The sequence below is a fragment of the Oreochromis aureus genome, linkage group 15 (genome assembly GCF_013358895.1).
Source record: "Oreochromis aureus strain Israel breed Guangdong linkage group 15, ZZ_aureus, whole genome shotgun sequence".
Lineage (NCBI taxonomy): Eukaryota > Metazoa > Chordata > Actinopteri > Cichliformes > Cichlidae > Oreochromis > Oreochromis aureus.
This window is the reverse complement of record NC_052956.1, coordinates 30,505,583-30,524,786: the sequence shown is the minus strand read 5'-3', so window position 1 is coordinate 30,524,786 and position 19,204 is coordinate 30,505,583. Positions and strand designations below refer to the sequence as shown.

The 19,204-nt window shown below is 46.0% G+C and overlaps 2 protein-coding genes across 5 annotated transcripts in view; both read left to right on the top strand.

Moving 5' to 3' along the window:
• The window catches only part of LOC116309297 (heparan sulfate glucosamine 3-O-sulfotransferase 5), a 100,906-nt gene extending 98,663 nt beyond the window's left edge, over positions 1–2,243 (top strand). For all 3 annotated transcript variants that reach the window (XM_031725867.2, XM_039598583.1, XM_039598582.1), the window contains one exon: positions 403–2,243. In XM_031725867.2, coding sequence (XP_031581727.1) covers positions 403–1,333 — 931 coding nt within the window. In that variant the 3' untranslated portion in view covers positions 1,334–2,243. The remainder of the gene's footprint in view (positions 1–402) is intronic.
• A 5,796-nt stretch (positions 2,244–8,039) lies between these two features.
• Positions 8,040–18,831, top strand: LOC116309285 (histone deacetylase 2). Of its 2 annotated transcripts, none has more exons than XM_031725854.2 (14): positions 8,040–8,225; positions 9,750–9,862; positions 9,955–10,072; positions 10,350–10,424; positions 11,499–11,637; positions 11,779–11,920; positions 12,172–12,264; positions 13,805–13,913; positions 14,025–14,165; positions 15,464–15,572; positions 16,468–16,598; positions 17,693–17,848; positions 17,955–18,012; positions 18,463–18,831. In XM_031725854.2, the coding sequence occupies exons 1-14, from the start codon at positions 8,171–8,173 to the stop codon at positions 18,491–18,493; spliced, it is 1,470 nt and encodes a 489-aa protein (XP_031581714.1). In that variant the 5' UTR covers positions 8,040–8,170; the 3' UTR covers positions 18,494–18,831. The 2 variants fall into 2 exon arrangements, with proteins under 2 accessions (XP_031581714.1, XP_031581713.1); XM_031725853.2 differs by having other exon boundaries at positions 8,041–8,225; positions 18,460–18,831.
• Positions 18,832–19,204: the final 373 nt, after the last annotated feature.

Here is a 19,204-nt window from a genome sequence, read left to right as displayed (position 1 = left end):
ATACTTCCTTGTTTTAAAAAAGCCTTTTGGTGACAGTGAGAATATTCAGTTCAATACCCCAGAAACAGGACAAACCAGTGGGTGACTTTATGCTTGCTGTGTCCTTGGTGCTAGGACGAGTCTGCTGTGGTGGCTCTAACTTGCAACTCACAGTACTTTAAATATCTGCTGCAAAAGCCTTTGTCTTAACATACCACAGGCTTTTCAGAGGTCTCAGAAGGTCATAGATGTTTCAGGATGTTTCTTTGCATTAGCTTCAGAGAATTGTTCCATTAATAATAAGTTTTACATTCAAGTAGCTTATTTAGTCAAGATAGAAGTGATAAATGTATTCTATGAGCGATAAAATTGCTTATAGAATGAGATACAAAATAAGATACATGCGTTCTTTTTGTCTTTCAGGCTACAGCCCATTTGCCCAGTTGACAGCAGACTGCCCACCCCTGAACCAGAGCAAATTCCTCTCCGCACTCTGCAGTTTAAGCGTGGCCTCCTACATGAAATCCGTAAGGGCAATGCCACCAAAGAGCAAATTCGCCTGCACAACCTGGTCCAGCAACTGCCTCAGGCCATTATCATCGGGGTGCGAAAAGGTGGCACCCGTGCCCTGCTGGAAATGCTCAACCTGCATCCAGCAGTTGTCAAGGCTTCACAAGAGATCCACTTCTTTGACAATGACCAAAATTATGCTCGTGGCATCGACTGGTACAGGGGGAAAATGCCCTTCTCCTTCCCTCAACAGATCACCATTGAAAAGAGCCCTGCTTACTTCATCACAGAGGAAGTCCCTGAACGGATATTCAAGATGAACTCTTCCATCAAGCTGCTAATCATCGTGCGCGAGCCTACCACCAGAGCTGTGTCAGACTATACCCAAGTGCTGGAGGGCAAGGAGCGCAAAAACAAGACCTACCACAAGTTTGAGAAGCTGGTCATTGACACCAACACCTGCGAGGTGAACACGAAATACAAAGCAGTCCGGACCAGCATCTACACCAAACATTTGGAGCGTTGGTTGAAGTACTTTCCCGTGGAGCAGTTTCACATTGTGGATGGAGATCGCCTTATTACAGACCCGCTGCCAGAGCTGCAGCTTGTTGAGCGCTTCCTTAACCTCCCCTCCAGGATCAGCCAGTATAACCTGTACTTCAATGCCACCAGGGGATTTTACTGTCTGCGATTTAACATTGTCTTTAACAAGTGCCTGGCAGGCAGCAAGGGCCGCACCCATCCGGAGGTGGACCCATCAGTAGTGACTAAACTGCAAAAATTCTTTCATCCCTTCAATCAGAAGTTTTACCAGATCACTGGTAGGACATTCAACTGGCCATGATGAGCTCAAACTCCTCTGATGAGATTCTTTGAATTGGTGTTTATTTAAAAATGCCAAATTCTGGGACCTCAAAAGACATTAATAGCACTTTGATGGCATTTAATACCAGGATGACAGTGTGACCAAATATAAAAGGAACTTGATGTAAATTTGTTTTCAAACGTGTGAAAGAAAAAAAGAACAAAATAGTTCCATGGTTTGACTAAAAGCTGCAGTTCAAAGCACTTGATCTTGCAAATGAACTCACCTGTCTGTCAATGTTTTCCCCATGTAGAGAAAAAAAACAGTGCTGAGCTGTGTGATTAACTAAAGAGATTATTTTTAAGAGACTATCAAACACTGACATTCATGCTGTTAAGATAAGCTATAAGTGTGATGCTTTTTTTCATGAAAAAACACCTTCAAAACCGAACAGAAAATGTTCATCATTCCTTATTGTGGTGTTTACCTGGCCAAAACTGCATGTGAAATCCAGTTGCCGGTATAACACAGTAGTCTTTTGTGTTTGCTCATTGTGTTTTATTTAACGCCCGCTGTGATCAGTCCTTTAGAAGGTGGCCTCCTTTAGTTTTTAACATAGTACCTAGTCTGTAGAACAGACTGGCTTATCAGAATAGGTATAAGTGTTGCAAGCTTGGCTGTCACCATGTCCAAAACCTTTAAAGCATTTAAGACTTGAGCTTGTGTTATTAAATGTAAGTATGCTGTTCTTTTCCCCTTTCTCAGCTTTCTCATTGGGTTACCAACACTTAGTGGAGAAAAGAAGGTGTCCTCTGATGATTCATGTCAAACCAGCTGTTTGTTCTATGCTGATTTTTTTTTTAAAAAGAAGTCTGTTCTGTGCAAATATTCATTCTGTATCATAAGTGTGTTGTTAAATTAATAGAATGTGTAAACATTTGTGAGAGGATTTCATGTGTATTGGTGTATTTGAATATTCTTTTTGGGGGTACTAGATCAGAAATAACTGATCTGCAGACTTACGCCGTGGTTGTGATTCTGAGTGGTGGAAAGAAAGGAACTACATGGGGTACAAACCAAAACCACCATCGGTGTCTCCCTCAAGAAATGTTCTATTGATTCATGTTTCTGGACACAAACGTCCCTACATTCATTTCATATCCCTGAATATTATTTTTAATCTTGCTTTGTACACAATATTGTGGCGAGCTCAGACACGGAGGAGACAGAGGTTTCTTTGGGAGCACCCGTTTATTTACAACCGGCCCAGAACACTGCCGCTACCTCCCTCCTCAGCGTGGCAACAACAACATAACAACAAAAAAAGGCGCTCTCTCCCCGGAAAACACAGTCGCCGAGAGAGCGCGTCACTCATCACCCTGACAACAGAAAACAGAACTATAATAACAAAACCCCAAAACAACCCTGACCCGCTACATAGCCCCCACCTAAGGGGTCAGTCGTCCCCGACAGCCCCATTACCCCACACAAAGCCCTGTAAGTGTCCGGGTGCCTTCTTCTGGTGCACCGGCCGGTCTCGACCGGCAGGGGAAAAGTCACTCAGATCAGAACCTGGGGTGTCACCAGCATCCCCTGCCCCGGCGTCTGCCGGAGCGAGCGGTCGGTACGGTGAAAGCCTGTCCTGGTGCAACACCACCATGCGCCCCGGGCCTGGCATACGGATACGGTACACCACTTCCGTTAGCCGCTCCACGACCTCCGCCGGCCCTTGCCAGTGACTGCACAGTTTGGGGGACACTCCTCTCTTGCGAACCGGGCAGTACACCCAAACCTTGTCGCCAGGCACAAAAGCCTCCCCCCGGCACTTGGTGTCGTAGGCTCTTTTCTGTCGTACTCCGGCGCTGGCCTGGGCCTGGCGGGTGTAGTCGTGAACCACCTGCAGCCGCTCCCTCAGCCTCCTGTAGTAGTCCATCTCTGGCCCACCGTCAATCTCCGGCTCGGGGGGGGGGACCCAAACACCAGATCCACAGGCGTCCGGAGCTCCCGCCCAAATATCAAAGCGGCAGGCGTGCACTGGCTGGACTCCTGAACCGCAGTCCGATACGACCAAAGGACCAGGGGCAGATGTCGGTCCCAATCCCGCTGGTGGCGGCTGGTGAGAATGGCGAGCTGGGTAGCCAGTGTGCGGTTAAAACGCTCAACCAAGCCGTCGCTTTGCGGGTGGAGCGGTGTGGTTCTTGTCTTCTCCACCCCCAGCCACCGGCAAATCTCCCCAAAGACCTTCGATTCGAAGTTGCACCCCTGGTCACTGTGGAGCTCAGCCGGGACCCCAAAATGGGCGAACATCTCCTCCACCAGCCTCTCTGCCGTCGTCGTCGCACTCTGGTCCGGCACCGCGTAGGCCTCCAGCCACTTTGTGAAATAGTCCATCGCCACCAGCACGTACCGGTTCCCTGACTCCGTAACGGGGAAAGGCCCTAGGACGTCCACTCCCACTCGCTCCATCGGGGCCCCCACCAAGTAGTGCTGAAGGGGGGCAGTGGAGCGTTGAGTGGGGCCCTTCTGCGCCGTGCAGGTGTCACAGCAGTGCACGTGAAGTTCCACATCCCGTCGACAGCCAGGCCAGTAGAACCGTCCCCTGAGGCGGCGGAGAGTTTTGGCGTTCCCATAGTGGCCTGCCCCCACCGAGCCGTGGACAAGCTCAAGCACCTGCGACCGCAGCGACCGAGGCACCAACAGCTGCAGGAGATCTCTGCCCTGACCGGGGGCCCGCCATCTCTGGTACAGGAGGCCGTCGTGGGTCTCCAGGTTGTTGTGCTGGGAGTAGTAGGCCTTCACCTCGGGCTCCTGACCCGACACCCCCGTCCAGTCTGGGCGTTGCGCCGCCTCCAGCCAGGCCCCCACCTGAACCAACGTCGCGTCGGCCTCCTGCTCCCGCTTCAGCTGCTGCATTGTCAATGGGAGCCACCCCCCTCTGCTGGCTGTGGCCTGAGCAGTAGCCACCCCCAGCGCCTCCTGGGCCCGCTCCTCCTGTTGCAGACAGTAGCGGCACTCGACAGCCATGCAGGGCCGTCTGGAGAGGGCATCAGCGTTGCCATGCTGCCGACCTGCCCGATGCTGGATCTCGAAGTCATAGCCCTGAAGGACCTCCAGCCAGCGGGCCACCTGACCTTCTGGGTGTTTGAAATTCAGGAGCCAGGTCAGAGATGCATGGTCAGTGCGCAGGAGGAACCGGCAGCCGTGCAGGTATGGCCGGAAGTGCCACACCACTAGCACTACGGCCAGCAGCTCCCGCCGGGTCACGCAGTAGTTGCTCTCGGCTCGCCCCAGAGCACAGCTGAAGTATGCCACCACTCGTTCTCCAGCCTCGCCCTGCTGGGAAAGGACCGCCCCGACTCCTACATTGCTAGCGTCAGTGTCCACAATGAAAGGTTGCCGGGCGTCGGGGTAGGCCAGAACTGGGGCTCTGGTGAGGGCCTCCTTCAGCTGTGCAAAAGCCGCAGCGCAGGCATCACCCCAGCCAAACAGCTGGCCCTTGTCAGTCAGGCGGTGGAGGGGGCTGGCCATCATCGCGAACCCCTTGATGAACCGACGGTAGTAGGAGGCTAGGCCCAGGAAGCTCCGCAGTTCTTTGACGTTCGAGGGAGTCGGCCAGTCCCGGACCGCAGCCACCTTTGTGGAATCGGTGGCGATACCTTGAGCGCTGATCGCATGGCCCAAGAACGTAGTCTCTCTCGCCAACAGCCGGCACTTCGCAGGGTTGAGCCGCAGCCCAGCTCGACGGATGGCGCTGAAGACCTCGCTCAGGTGAGACAGTGCACTGTCGAAGTCGCCACCGTGCACCAACAGGTCATCCAGGTACACAACACAGCGGCTACGAGGGATGTTCACGAGCACCCTCTCCATCAGCCTCTCAAACGTCGCTGGCGCATTGCAAAGCCCAAATGGCATGACCCTGAACTGCCACAGCCCCTGTCCAATGGTGAATGCAGTCTTAGGCCTTGCTTCGGGGGCTAGCTCCACCTGCCAGTAGCCACTGCGTAGGTCGAGGGAGCTGAACCAGCTGGAGCCGGTAAATTAATCCAGGGCCTCGTCGATCCGTGGAAGCGGGTACGAGTCCTTCTTGGTGACTGCATTCAGACGGCGAAAATCCACGCAGAACCTCGGGCTGCCATCCTTCTTCACACCAGGACTACGGGTGCCGCCCATGGGCTGTTGGACGGCTCGATCACCCCAGCCGCAGCCATCTCACGGATCTTTTCCTCCGCCACCTGCCGTTTGGAGAGGGGCAGCCGGTGCGGGTGCAGACGGATGGGTTGAGCAGAGCCGGTGTCGATGGTGTGCTGGACCAGCCCCGTCTGCCTGCAGTCTTTGTCACTGGCGGCAAAGATGTCCACATTCTCGTCCAGGAGGCACCTCAACCGCTGGCGCTGGTCAACGTTGAGACCTACGCTGCTGCGCTGCCACAGGTCACCAACAGCCTCGGTTGTCTCGGTCGAGGGAGATTTGTCGGGCTGAGAGGCCGGGGCTGAGGTGAGTAGAGATGACCCGGAGCCACCAGCACCCGAAATCTGCTGAGCGGCAGCCGCCCGACGCCTGTCTCGTCTGGCTCTGGTTCCCTCCGCTCCCTGCTTTTGACCGCACTGGAGGGCAAGAGTCTCTGTGCCAAGAGTGATAGCCCGCTTTGCGGTGTCGACGCAGGCCCCCCAGCGGGTCAGCAGATCAAGGCCGATGATGCACTGGTCTTGAATGTCAGCAAGCCAGAAGTCGTGCACCAGCTCCAGATCCTTCACTCGGACCCGCAACGGTTTCTTCCCCCGCATATCAGCCCTCTCACCCGTCACCGTCATCAGCTGGGTGTCGGTGGGCGACCAACCCTTCACCAATGGCCCGGATGTTCCAGGGAGCACGCCAGGTCGTATCAGGGAAATGGTGGGGCGAACATCTCCTCCATGTTTTGGGGGGGGCACCTGCTGGTTAGGTTGCGAGGTGAACACCAGCTTGGCCCTCTCAGCCTCAAGGAGCGCCTCATGGAGAGTTTAAGGCATGGCCAGGCGGACGTGTTGGCATAGTCGCTCTGGAAAAAGTCCTCGCAGAAAAGCATGCAGGCTAAGCTCCTCATGAGCTGCTGCTGGGAACTCCGGGTAGCCACGACGAGCATGCAGCAACACGTCTGCTGCAAAGGTGCCCAGGCTCTCCCCCGGCCGACGGCTCTGGTTGGTCAGCTGCTCTCTGCTCTGATCAGTGGAGTGCCGCTGCCCGAATCGCCTCTCGAGTGCTATGGTGAGGGCCTGGAGCTCATGCTGCTCCGATGGGGCTAGGTCAAGGAGTACCTGCAGTGCATCTCCTTCCAATGCTAGCGCTAGGTGTGTAGCAGCCTCTTCGTCGCTCCAGCCATTATGCCTCGCGGCTAGCCATACTTGAGAGGTAGGGCTCTAGCGGGGTTAGCCCGTTGTATTTCGGTACCTTAGCTGGCGTTGCAGGCATCACTGCTCGCTGTCGGGGGCTCGGTGTGTCGGTCGACAGAGGCAGCCCATGAAGCATTGCCCCAGCGTCTGTCGCGACGGGCCGCCGCTGCGGTGCGCTCGCGCCGTCGGGACCCGTCGGGGGACTTGCATGGCTGCTCGCTTCCTCTCTCCTCGATCGCCAGCTTCCCAAGCAGCGGATGCTCTCCTCGACAGCTTGCTCCAGCCTCCGAATGTCTCTCTCCATTATGGCGAGGGTGAGCAATCCTACTTCTGACACCAATGTGGCGAGCTCAGACACAGAGGAGACAGATGTTTCTTTGGGAGCACCCGTTTATTTACAACCAGCCCAGAACACTGCCGCTACCTCCCTCCTCAGCGCGGTAACAACAACATAACAACAAAAAAAGGCGCTCTCTCCCCGGAAAACACAGTCGCCGAGAGAGCGCGTCACTCATCACCATGACAACAGAAAACAGAACTATAATAACAAAACCCCTTAACAACCCTGACCCGCTACAATATCAATATTTTTTTTAAAGTAAAAATGTCTGCATTTGGAAAATGCAGGGGCAGTGGAGCAAAAAATTTACACACTACACATATAGTCATATATATCAGAGATTTCTACATTGGATTGATTGCATTGTATCTGAACAGTACTGTACAGGATTACCGGTGCACAAAGAATTTGGAACCACTTATGTCAAGCTATGAGAGGATTCTATCTGCCATGATTTTCTTTAAGTGGACATTTCCCCAACTTTCACTATATAGATATATAATGTTCAGATATCAGACTTGTTAAAATGTGGTCTGGTTCTCAAAAGCCTTCCACTCAGATATAGCTCCATAACAACACTTTAACTGTGGATAAGAAGAAGAACTGATTAGTACTCTTGTACAACCTGATAAGTTAACAGCCCCAGCTCTGCCTTAAGTCCATGTGCAAATCTATACTGGCTTTTTTGATATTACTCTCTTAAAATTCCTTTAAAGCGCAGAATAAAATCAGGGCATTGCCCAAAAATGACTTTTGTGATATCTAGCACAATGCAGGAAATCAGAAAATTCTCTCTGGGATAAATATGCAACCAAACCAGGTGAAAACTGGAGAAAAAAAAATCTAATTCTAATTCTATTGCATGGTAGTAAGAAATTAATTAATGTAAAGGATAAAGCGGTGGAACTGAATTTTATGAAGCGCGTTTTTACCATGTTTCACACATCCTTGAAAGTCCATTTTACCCATACTCTGGGTTGAGTGGGACTCCTCGCGGTGGGGTAAGTGGCCTACCGAAGTTGTCTGACCCGCCCCTCCCCGCCGAAGTTGCGCCTCCCATTCAGCGACTTTCCGCCGTGTGTAGTTATGTGTTGATGCCGTCCATCCCATCTTCTGTCTGCTCAAGCACATTCAAACCAACTTTTTATTTCTAGAGGAACTTTTAAAATGGCTTACACGACCGCAGGTGGGACAAAGAAGAAGGTCTGCTACTACTACGACGGTATGGGACATCCTGAGCGTGTGAATGGGGAGCCCAAACTGAGCCATCTGGCAGGCTAACGCTAGCCAGCTAGTCAGTGTAGCTGCTGGTGAATGGTGAAAATAACACTAGCAAGCTAACGAGTAGGCGCTAATGACCAGCGTTTGAAAGGTCTCCGCGGTGCAAAGAGAGTATTCGTGTGTTAACTGTTAAAATGAGTAAAAGTTTTTAAAAAATCACCTTACGTAAACCGAGCCAGAGAAAAGAGGAGGGCTTCGGTTAAATTAATGTTGAGAATTAGCGACACAAGCATTCATTGTCACGATTGTATAACTTTGTGCACGGGCTTTGTACACCTCGTTACCTCTGTCAGATCAAAATGATTAGGACCTGATGAGTCGACGTCAGAGTTACATTCGTGAAAATAATAAAGCAAAATGTGCCACTGTTGCACACAATTAAGTGCTCAGGCCTTATTAGAGCGTATCACCGTGTTGTCTAACATCACACTATCTCATAAGAGAAACCACTTATTTGTATTCCTCGTGTACAGGGAACATAGTTTTTACTGCGAGTCTCTGCAAACCTCTGACAAGACACTGTAACTAACTTTGTTCACACATAGCCCTGCATTCAGTTTACATGTACTAGAACTCAACCGTGCATTCAGTTTTCCTCTGAATGTTTAACAGTCAAATGCTGTGTTATTGTTGTTTTTATGTTGCTTTTTATGTCTCACTAAACACAACAACCCAGTTGTTTTTTTCTCTTTTCTACTGTCCGTGCTATTCCTCTGAGGTTGCATTTGCTCTTGCACCCGTGTACTGGGTGGTTGGCTACAGCCTCATGAACTATACTTTTTAATAATATTGGCAACTGAGATCAGGAGTTCATTCATAGTCTGAAGAAGGTGTAGTGAGCTATTGTAGGATAACTGCATGTGCGGGTAAAATTGAAGTAAACATCACTGTTTGACCTGCACAGTCTTGTGATCTACTTCTTGGTGGTAAGCATCCATAGTTTTCCAGTTACATTAAAAATGCTTGAATGATACTTATGGTATTACACCGTGACTGATCTTGCTGTTGTTGCCCGCTGTTGTTGTTTTGAGAAAAACTCGGTGTTCGCTTTCCTTTTCTGTTATTTGCTGTTCTAGCATTATGCTTGTGTCATGCTAGTTGTTAAGTTAGCAGCCAATACCTCAAAGATTTAAAACAGCTAATACCTTAACATATGGGGGTTTTATTTGGTCTTTTTGTTTGGTGTTTGTGGTCACTATTAGAACAGGAACAGCCAAGAATTAAGAAGGGGGAAAAAAGAAGCACAGTGCACACATTTTGCATTTTGTCAATTTTGATGAAAAATACAAAATGTGCTTTTTTTATAGAATATGTAAATGAGTGACTGTGACTTGGAGTGTAAAATCTCTTTTGTTGGTCAGAGAGACCCTGAAAAGCATCCATTTTTATTTTCATTCACAGCTTCAATTAATAATTATTATCGGATGGAAATGTGTTTCTCATCTCGTTCCTTTTGTCTTTGCAGGTGACATAGGAAATTATTACTATGGACAGGGGCACCCCATGAAACCACATCGTATCCGGATGACCCACAACTTACTTCTGAACTATGGACTGTACAGGAAGATGGAGGTCTATGTATGTTTTCCAAGCATGTGACACTAAGCATACCGTAAGTTCTGGCCTTCCTTGTTGTAGTTTCCACCCAGCTGGTTTGTCTTGTGTTTCAGAGGCCACACAAAGCCACTGCAGACGAGATGACAAAATATCACAGTGATGACTACATCAAGTTCCTCCGATCCATACGACCAGACAACATGTCAGAGTTCAGCAAACAGATGCAGAGGTGTAAGTCATCGTGTCCTCTTTGGGACATTACAGAATTTTGTAAACTATTCCAAGTACGGAATACAAGGAGCTCCTCTGCTCTTCTGTTTCCATTCATACTGCTCAAACTATTTACTCAGCCAAAGAGTGTAATTGTCTGAGATGTGAACACTGAACAGTCAGGAAGTTGTGGAGTTTTAGGTTATGGTGTATGAGTAAGAAAGTTCTGTAGTAGGAATTTTGAACACCTTCCTGTTTTGGGGTTTCCTATTTATTTATGTATTTATTTACTCTGCAGTCAATGTTGGGGAGGACTGTCCGGTATTCGATGGCTTGTTTGAGTTCTGCCAACTGTCTGCTGGTGGTTCAGCTGGTAAGTTGTGCTAATGATGAATCAGATGTTGCTAAGCGGTCATATAAAAGGTCTTGATAAGTCAGTTGAGTCAAGCTATCTGAATGATTATGTTAGAGATATACTGTAAAATAGATACTCAGATCCTAACTGATACTAAAACTGATGATTGGATTAGTTACTCATTTATAGCAGTATCAGTGCCCACAGTGCTGTCTTTGCCTCTGCCAGCTGACACACTACTTCCCACAGAGCCACAGCAGACAAGCAGGAACATGCACCACGTGATGACATTCACAACACTCACAATATTTTGTGAGGAACATCAGGAAGTCATAAACCTCCTGTTTCAGCGACATTGTACCTATCTGTAACAACAGTCCTGCCTATTTGTAACATTAATAGACGCTGTCAATTTAACAGAATAACACAATTATTTGTATCTAAAAAGTCTTGTGGTTCTCAGTCATTTCTACATTGTATTTGGAAGGATAATATTCCTAGAGACATGACTGTCTTTGGAATAACAGGTCAGGATTGAATCCCCTACAAGACCCTATAATAATGAATACTAATCTTGTTTTGCGTAACTTTGTGAACCACCTTTGTAATCCTGAGGATTTGGTGGGACTCCTGAAGTTCCCTCACTAAACCCCAAATCCTGCTTTGTGGTACAAGCTACAAGCACTGTGTTTGTTGACAAGTCATCAACCTGAGTAGAATGAAACATGATCTGTATAGTTAGCTCCAACCATTTTTATAAATAGTCCTCTATAAAAGGACAGACAGAAAGCTGTAACTGCTCATGTAGGACCTCATTACTGTCAGTCAAATCCTTGAGAAGCAAAGTCAGTGCAGTGGTCATTAGACTGGGGCAGCAAATTCTCTTTATTGTCACCTGTTCCTGGAGAGCACTGTTACAGGAACAAGTTCTTGGCTTTCAGTTGTCCAGCTGTTTCAGTGCCAGCCTTGACTAACAATTTTTCAGGTTATGACAACAAAGTTAGACTAAGTTAGACTAAGTGATTAACTCATCAGATATATATCAGTTTCTTTACAAACCACATAATCAAACATGTTTCCTGTTCTGCACAGCTGGCTCAGTGAAGCTGAACCGACAACAGACAGACATTGCAGTGAATTGGGCAGGAGGACTCCACCATGCAAAGAAATCTGAGGCCTCAGGGTTCTGTTACGTCAATGACATTGTGCTGGCCATCCTGGAGCTGCTCAAGTGAGAATATTTCCTGCTTTGTTTCCCATCTACATATAAAAAATCATTAAATGAAAGCAGGTGAAAGACCCATTTCTCACAACATTGTTTCTATGCAATGTTTGTACTCATCCGAGCTCTGTCTGTGGCCCTCTTTACCAGGTACCACCAGAGGGTGCTGTACATTGACATAGACATCCACCATGGAGATGGAGTGGAGGAGGCCTTCTACACAACAGACAGAGTTATGACTGTGTCCTTCCATAAATATGGGGAGTACTTCCCTGGAACTGGTGACCTTCGGGTGAGCCTTACACTTTTCCTTCAGCTGGTTACTAAGAAGTTATAATTTCTTAATTGAAAACAGCAAAACTCTGTATGATGATATCATAGGATAGTTTTGCATTTGTGTTAGTATTTATTTTTTGTTTCTGTTCATGGAAAGATATAAGGGCCTTGTTAATTTGTTGCAGCTAACACATGCATTTGTACACTGCTGAGGAGTCTATACTTTGAGATTACTCAGTATGCACTTGTTGTCGTTTTTACCTTTAGGATATTGGAGCTGGAAAAGGCAAATATTACGCTGTCAACTTCCCACTGCGGGATGGCATAGATGATGAGTCATACGAGCAAATCTTCAAGCCTGTGAGTTCCACAAACGCTTGTGTTCCACTGCAAATATAACTGACCCTTTGGAAGTCACAGCACTTCGTTTGTTCGCTCCTACCAAATGGTCTAAAAATCTGAACTGATTCAGAAGGAAATGATTAAATAGTAATATATATAATTTAGGGATGTCCGCAACTAGTTTCCCAGCTGACTAGTCGTCACTAGTCAGTACCAGACTTGCTAGTCTAATTGTTATACTTGTTGAAATTTTAATTAATGCCCAATGCTGCCATCTGCCACCATGTGGCAGATTGTTGTTGGGAAACACCATGAATCTGTCAATCTAGGCCAGTGTTAGGCAACTCTAGGCCTCAAATGCCGGTGTCCTACAGGTTTCAGATATCACCCTGGATCAGCACACCTGAATCACACTACCGGGCCTCTGGGGAACTTCAAGACATATTGAGGAGGTAATTTAGCTATTTAAATAAGCTGTGTTGGATCAAGGACACATCCGAAACCTGCAGTAAACTGGCTGTTGAGGCCTGGAGTTGCCTACCCCTGATCTAGGCTAACATTATTAGAATGAGATTGCGGATACAGCTGGAGGAAATTAGCGCTCTCTGACAGAATGCGATAGGGTGATGAGTTAGGTCATTTGGGACGACTTCAGAGTAGAGTCGGTACTCCTCCATATCGAAAGGAGATGGCTAAGGCTGTCGCGTCTGGGGTAAGGTGTTCCGGCCGGGCGTTTATCTGGGACATGCTTGAGAGATTACGTCTGGGAATGGCTAAAAGTTTCCTGGATAAGCTGGAGGAGGTGGCGAGAGGGAGGTCTGGGCTTCCCTGCTGCTGCCCCCACGACCCAACTTTTGATTTTCTTAGTTTTGTTTCTTAGTTTTAGACTAGTCGGGTAGTCTAATTTTTTTTCCCACGACTAGTTGTCTAAGAAATTATTCACCAGGAGCATCTCTAATATAATTAATAATTAAATATATTGTTGGGGGAAAAAAACAACAGATAAAATAATTGTATTTTCCAAGGGAAATCAATAGAGAATTATCATGTTGTCTTTTAGCTCATTGTTCTGATTTTAATTCTAGCTACAGCAGGCAATTCAGATCTAAAGTACTGTTGTCACATAGGAGACAGATAGCTAGACTCTTGTTTTTTTATTGATGCTTGCAGCTGGCACTCACTCCTTCTTTTCAGATGGACAATTTGTGTATCTAGTGGGAATCTCTTGAAACGGCGTTACGCAGCATTACAGTGCAATAGTAGTGATATGTTTTTATCCAGTGACACAGCGTAAGTCAAATATTAGCACAAAATTAGCTTAGGCAGTGTTTTCACAAGCATGTTCTTGCAAAATTCTGTGCTTTATTGGAAGATGTTGAAGCAGCCCCCTTCTTAGATACAAAATTTTTGTTGCATGGCTCTTGCTCTTAGACGCACACAGGCTTGTGTCGTCATTATGTTTAAAAGAAATTATGGTGCTTCCTTACGTCAAAACAATTAGAGATAAATATAAAGGTGTTGACAAGGAGTCACAGATTTTTCTACTTTGATTGCATAGGTGATGGCTAAGGTGATGGAGATGTACCAGCCCAGTGCTGTGGTTCTTCAGTGTGGTGCAGACTCACTCTCAGGAGACCGCCTCGGCTGCTTTAACCTCACCATCCGAGGTAAACATACACAGTACAGTAATGCTGAATGATGTAATGAAGTGATGTCATAAACCATGCTGAATGTCTTGCATTTTGTGTGTTTTTTTCTGGGTCTTTTAATCCTAAAAGGGCATGCCAAATGTGTGGAATACATCAAGTCATTTAACCTGCCACTGCTCATGCTGGGTGGAGGAGGATACACCATTCGAAATGTGGCCCGATGCTGGACCTATGAGACAGCTGTGGCTCTGGACACTGACATCCCTGACGGTTAGTCACTTTTTCCATGTCAGTGAATGACAGTAGTTAAAATTGTCTTGGATCTCTTTGCTTTCTTTGTCATACAAGAAAAAAAGCTAAGTGTCAATCTGGTTGACCGAACTGACAGTTAATAGGTGTCCTACGTTAATAAAAAGAGCGATTAGTTTAACTCGCCACATCATTGAGGTGACCAGGGCTGTTCTTTGTCACTGACTCTTTTCATAGCTTCAATGAACAAAATTTCTAGGTGCAGCCCATGGTTAGAGGGTCTCAAGTTCAGGGGTCTCAGAATAACCTCTCTGCTTTTTGCAGATGATGTGGTTTTGTTCATTTCATCAAGCTATGACCTCCAGCTTGCACTCGGGTGGTTTGCAACTGAGTTTGAAGTTAGTTGAGATGAGAACGAGCACCTTGAAGTCTGAGGCCATGTTTCTCAGGTGGAATTGAATTGAAAATTGAACTGATGGTTGGACAGATCCAACAGGGTTAACACACACATACAGTCCATATGGTTAGCTTAAATTTGGGTGCTATCTATTTAGGGCAGCAGTGTTTTATAGCACTTTTTGTTGCGATTTTGTTGAGTAGTTGTGCACACCACTTACCTGATATATTATCTAATTATTACTTAAAGTAGAGCCTGCTGAGGCTGAAATAATCTGGGTGTATAAAGACCTCTATAGCCACTCTTGATCACTGTGTGAAGTTAGAGACTGCGGGCTACATTAGCAGTTACTAGCTTCTTAAGAATTGGTGCCAGAGGAGTGTACTATGCTTGCCATAGACAAGCTTGACTCAACGAAGCCTAAAACACAAAATAAATATGACTGCAGGACCATATGTATATTCTTTTTAAATTTTGCAGGTATAGATCAAATAAGTGGAGCATGTTAAACAGTGATGCTGGTCATTTAAAGTTTAATGTGTGTGTCTGTATCCTGCAGTGTGGGGCTTGGTGGAGGTGATGGAGTATTTAGTTAACTTCACCTCAGGGAAGGGCCAACCTGCTTCCTGCCTTTGCTCACAAGGAGCTGAGTCAGCAGACTGTCAGATTTCCACATAAAGAGGGGGGATGTAATCAGAGCGTGGAATGGGACAGCAGTTCTCTTAACGGGATTTCGGCACATTAACTAACCTCCCTACACATTTCTCTTCATCTTGCCCTCACTCATGATCAGTGTAGGTTATAAAGCTTCAATAAATCTTAACAGGTGTGGTAGCACCCCTTTTTCTTTTAAAGTGATTCCTCATTTGACAGATTTTCTCCAGCAGTTTTTTTTCTCATCTCATTGATGTTTCTGTTGTAGAACTACCATACAATGACTACTTTGAGTACTTCGGGCCTGACTTCAAGCTCCACATCAGCCCCTCCAACATGACCAACCAGAACTCACAGGAATACATGGACAAAATCAAGTATGTCAAATGTGAAACTATTTGTTTTCTTTCTAGAACTGCCAGAATTCCAAGCCTAGAACTGCTGGAGATTTGGAATAATTATGGAAAAAGATTGTTATTGACAAGTTAAAAATACATTTTGGACAGTGTGGTATTAGTTTAATTAAACTAAAGAAGGAATGAAAGCAGATTGAACTTAGAAAGCTGACCTCACAGTTGGCTAACTAAATAAGAAACATGCTAATAAATTAATTGTTGTAAAAGTTAGATAGTCACCGTCCACAACTGGATCAGCAGCTTCTCCACTGTCCACGGTGCTCCACCTCAGTTCATAGTCCTTCACCTCCTCGGCGCTGCTTCTCAGGCCTGAAACCGTGAGACCCATCCAGTTCGGTTGCTGTGCTCCAGATTTGACTCTTTATTTGCTCAGATTAGTTCTCCACCCTCTGGATTCTCTGCTCATTTCATTTCCCCTGCTCCTCCACACAGCCAACAATCTGCCCAATATTCCACACATTCAGACACACACTCTCCACACGCTGACGCCTCTGCCTGGCAAAACATCTATCACCAACCCATTCAGTTCTACAGTCATTATTCCCCTTATATATTAATCTGTCAGTCAACTCTAGTTAACTGTACTTATATCAGCCTTCATATCAATTCAGCTTTTTCAGTTCTATTTTATTCTGTTTTATTTATCACTGAAACAAAACAACATAGATTCGAGGTTCTTTAAGACCCACAATAACAGGCAGAAAACGTTGACTTGCTATGAGCAAGCAGCAGTGGAAAGGAAACAACCACCTTCACATTACAATGTCAGAATGTTGCTAGGCTAGAAAAGTGATGTACAACAACAATTGATTAATAAAGAAATTGAAATGCAGATGATCAGTATGTGACTTTGCAGGCAGCGGCTGTTTGAGAACCTGCGGATGCTGCCTCATGCTCCAGGGGTTCAGATGCAAGCCATCCCGGAGGATGCCGTCCCAGACGACACAGTGGATGAGGACACAGAGGATCCTGACAAACGCTTGTCCAGTAAGACCGTCTTTCGTTTTCACACAGCATCGGCTTCTGTGGCGTACGTTGCATCTTTTGTTATAGCTTCTTTGGCAAGCCTCTTTCTGTCGTCTGCAGTTATTTTCTAAGACAAGATGGGGGAACAGGCACAAAACAGAGAAATAAGAAAAGCCTTCTGAGACACAAAGTGGCAAACAAGGTGGAAATTAAGATAGAGCAGGATGTTATCAGTGCAGTTCTGCAGTATCTTCATTTCTGCATTGTAGCCTGTACCACATTAGCCTTACGGTCCCATTACTCTGGCTCTCAACTTATGAAATGATCAAAAATGTTTTGGATCAAAGGGTGAAGAACAGTATTGAGTGTGAACACTAAAATTGGAAAATGCCTGCAGTGTTTACCCAGACATGTTTGTCCTTTTAATAATTTAGACCAGGGGTCAGCAACCAGGGCACTCGTGCCATAGCTGGCACGCGAAGGGTTAACTGATGGCATGACACGACACGCAGTGAATTAATCTGAGAAGGTGCATTAAAAATAAATGGCTGGGCCACCGGTGCACATCGCAAATTAGCTCGCATAGACACATTAGTTGTGCCGCTTCTTAATGACGGTATCTTAGCTAACAACCCCAACTACCAGATTCAACTTTTAATTGGCTAAAAATCACTTAGCCTACCGGTCATAGGGATGTTGCTAGCTGGCAGTTTTTTCAAGCGATGTTGAAATTTCCACATTCAGACACTTCAAATGCTTCGGGAGCTGTCTGCTCAGCGCAACATCAGCACCACGGCAATACACACAAATACAATACTGCACTATGCCAACATCTGCGAACAAAAATAGTTCAATAAAGTTGTTCTATATAGTGTGTAACTGTCTATATAGAGTGTTATTAAATTTATTGCTAATGCAATGGTTGATATGGCACATTGACCTCTGGGGAAATTTTAGATGGCACTCTTCATCAGAAAGGTTGCCGATGTAATGTAAAGGTTGCCGTGGATGTAAAACTGTTGATTAGAAGTCATCAGTGGTGCAGTGGTCAGAGCATGTGCTCAGGTGTGATGGACAGAAACTGTTTTTCACCAGAGTTTGGTGTTTGATTGCAGTCCGTGCTACAGATAAGAGAATAGCCTGTGACGAAGAGTTCTCCGACTCTGAGGACGAAGGGGAGGGAGGCAGGAGGAACACAGCCAATCACAAGAAAGGAGCTAAAAGGCCCAGAGTGGACGAGGACAAACAGGAAGGAGAGGAGAAGAAAGCTGGTTGGTTACTTTGATGCTTTCTTGGTTGTTGTTATTAACAGTGTAATGATGTGTAACGCTGGGTGTGATTAAAAGGTTTCTTTCTTCACCATTTGTCCCACCTTAGATATAAAAGAAGAAGAGAAGACAAAAGACAGCAGTGCTGAGAAGACTGACTCAAAGAGGTGAATGTTTGAATTCATTCACACACTATGCTCCTTTTTAAATGCAGTTTCTGCATGCTTTTTCAAACTGAGTATGAGGTTGTGTTGTGCATGACAAGCAGGGCTTTTATATGCACAAATCTGATTAGGGTACAATACTTCAAAGATGTGGAGAGACTCTGGGATTGTTTTCATTTGTCATGAAGTTATTTTTACTGTGACATCAAAACACAAAAGATGCTTCAGAAACTCAAGTGAAAGTCATATTGGGCAAACCAAAGCACCAGTGCAGTCAGCTGTTGCTCTGATCCTGAGCTGTACCTTGCATTCAGTTCTCAACCACTGGGCTACCACAGTATGTGCACACATTAGTAGCCTGTTGTTCTCATGTTATATGTAGCCAGTACTTAACTCATCACTATAGCAACATTTCTGTTGTTTAAACTGACCGATTTCTTTCTTCCTCAGCAGTGTGAAAACCGAACAGACCAGCAGTACCTAAAGTGTTCTTATCCAAAGGTCTTAACTGGTGCTCTCCAGCTTCGAGGATCCTGCACTTCCCCGAAACACCATTAAGAAGCATTATATTTATTATGACTCTTCGTTTTCTACTTGTAAATTGTCTTTGTGTTGTGTGTCAGTGGTTATCCTGAATTCAGCCCTTGAATTTGCCAGATTTGATGCTCTTTAAACTATGTGAATCCAATGTGCTTAATCTTCTGAATCAACTCTTTTGTCTTTAACGAGGGCTTAAACCCTTACATGAACCTGTAATGATTTTACAGCTGAATTTTGATATTTTGTTTTTGTCAATAAAACTTTTTATACTGTTGTCTTTGAGATTGTTGCTGCAGCTCATCCCAGATTCATGTTCTGAACATGTTCAGCCACAAGGGGGCTTTCTAACCCAGGAAAAGGCATCACAGTACATGCAATTTATTTCCCAGACACAGGTGGAATGAAGGATTATTACTGGCATGCATATGTAATACATGTAATGCATAGCTTTCATACAGTGTTGCTGTGATGGAAGCCCACCTCAGTAACTAGGAGTAACTAGTGACCCAATAAAAAGAACTTGGTTATTTTCATTCAGCTTCTTCATTCATATAACAAGCTAAATGAAAAGGAAGTATTGACCACTTGTCAGTTTCCGGTCTATTATAAATATTTTGTTCATAGTTCTCAGAAGTGGCTTTACGGAATAGTATGA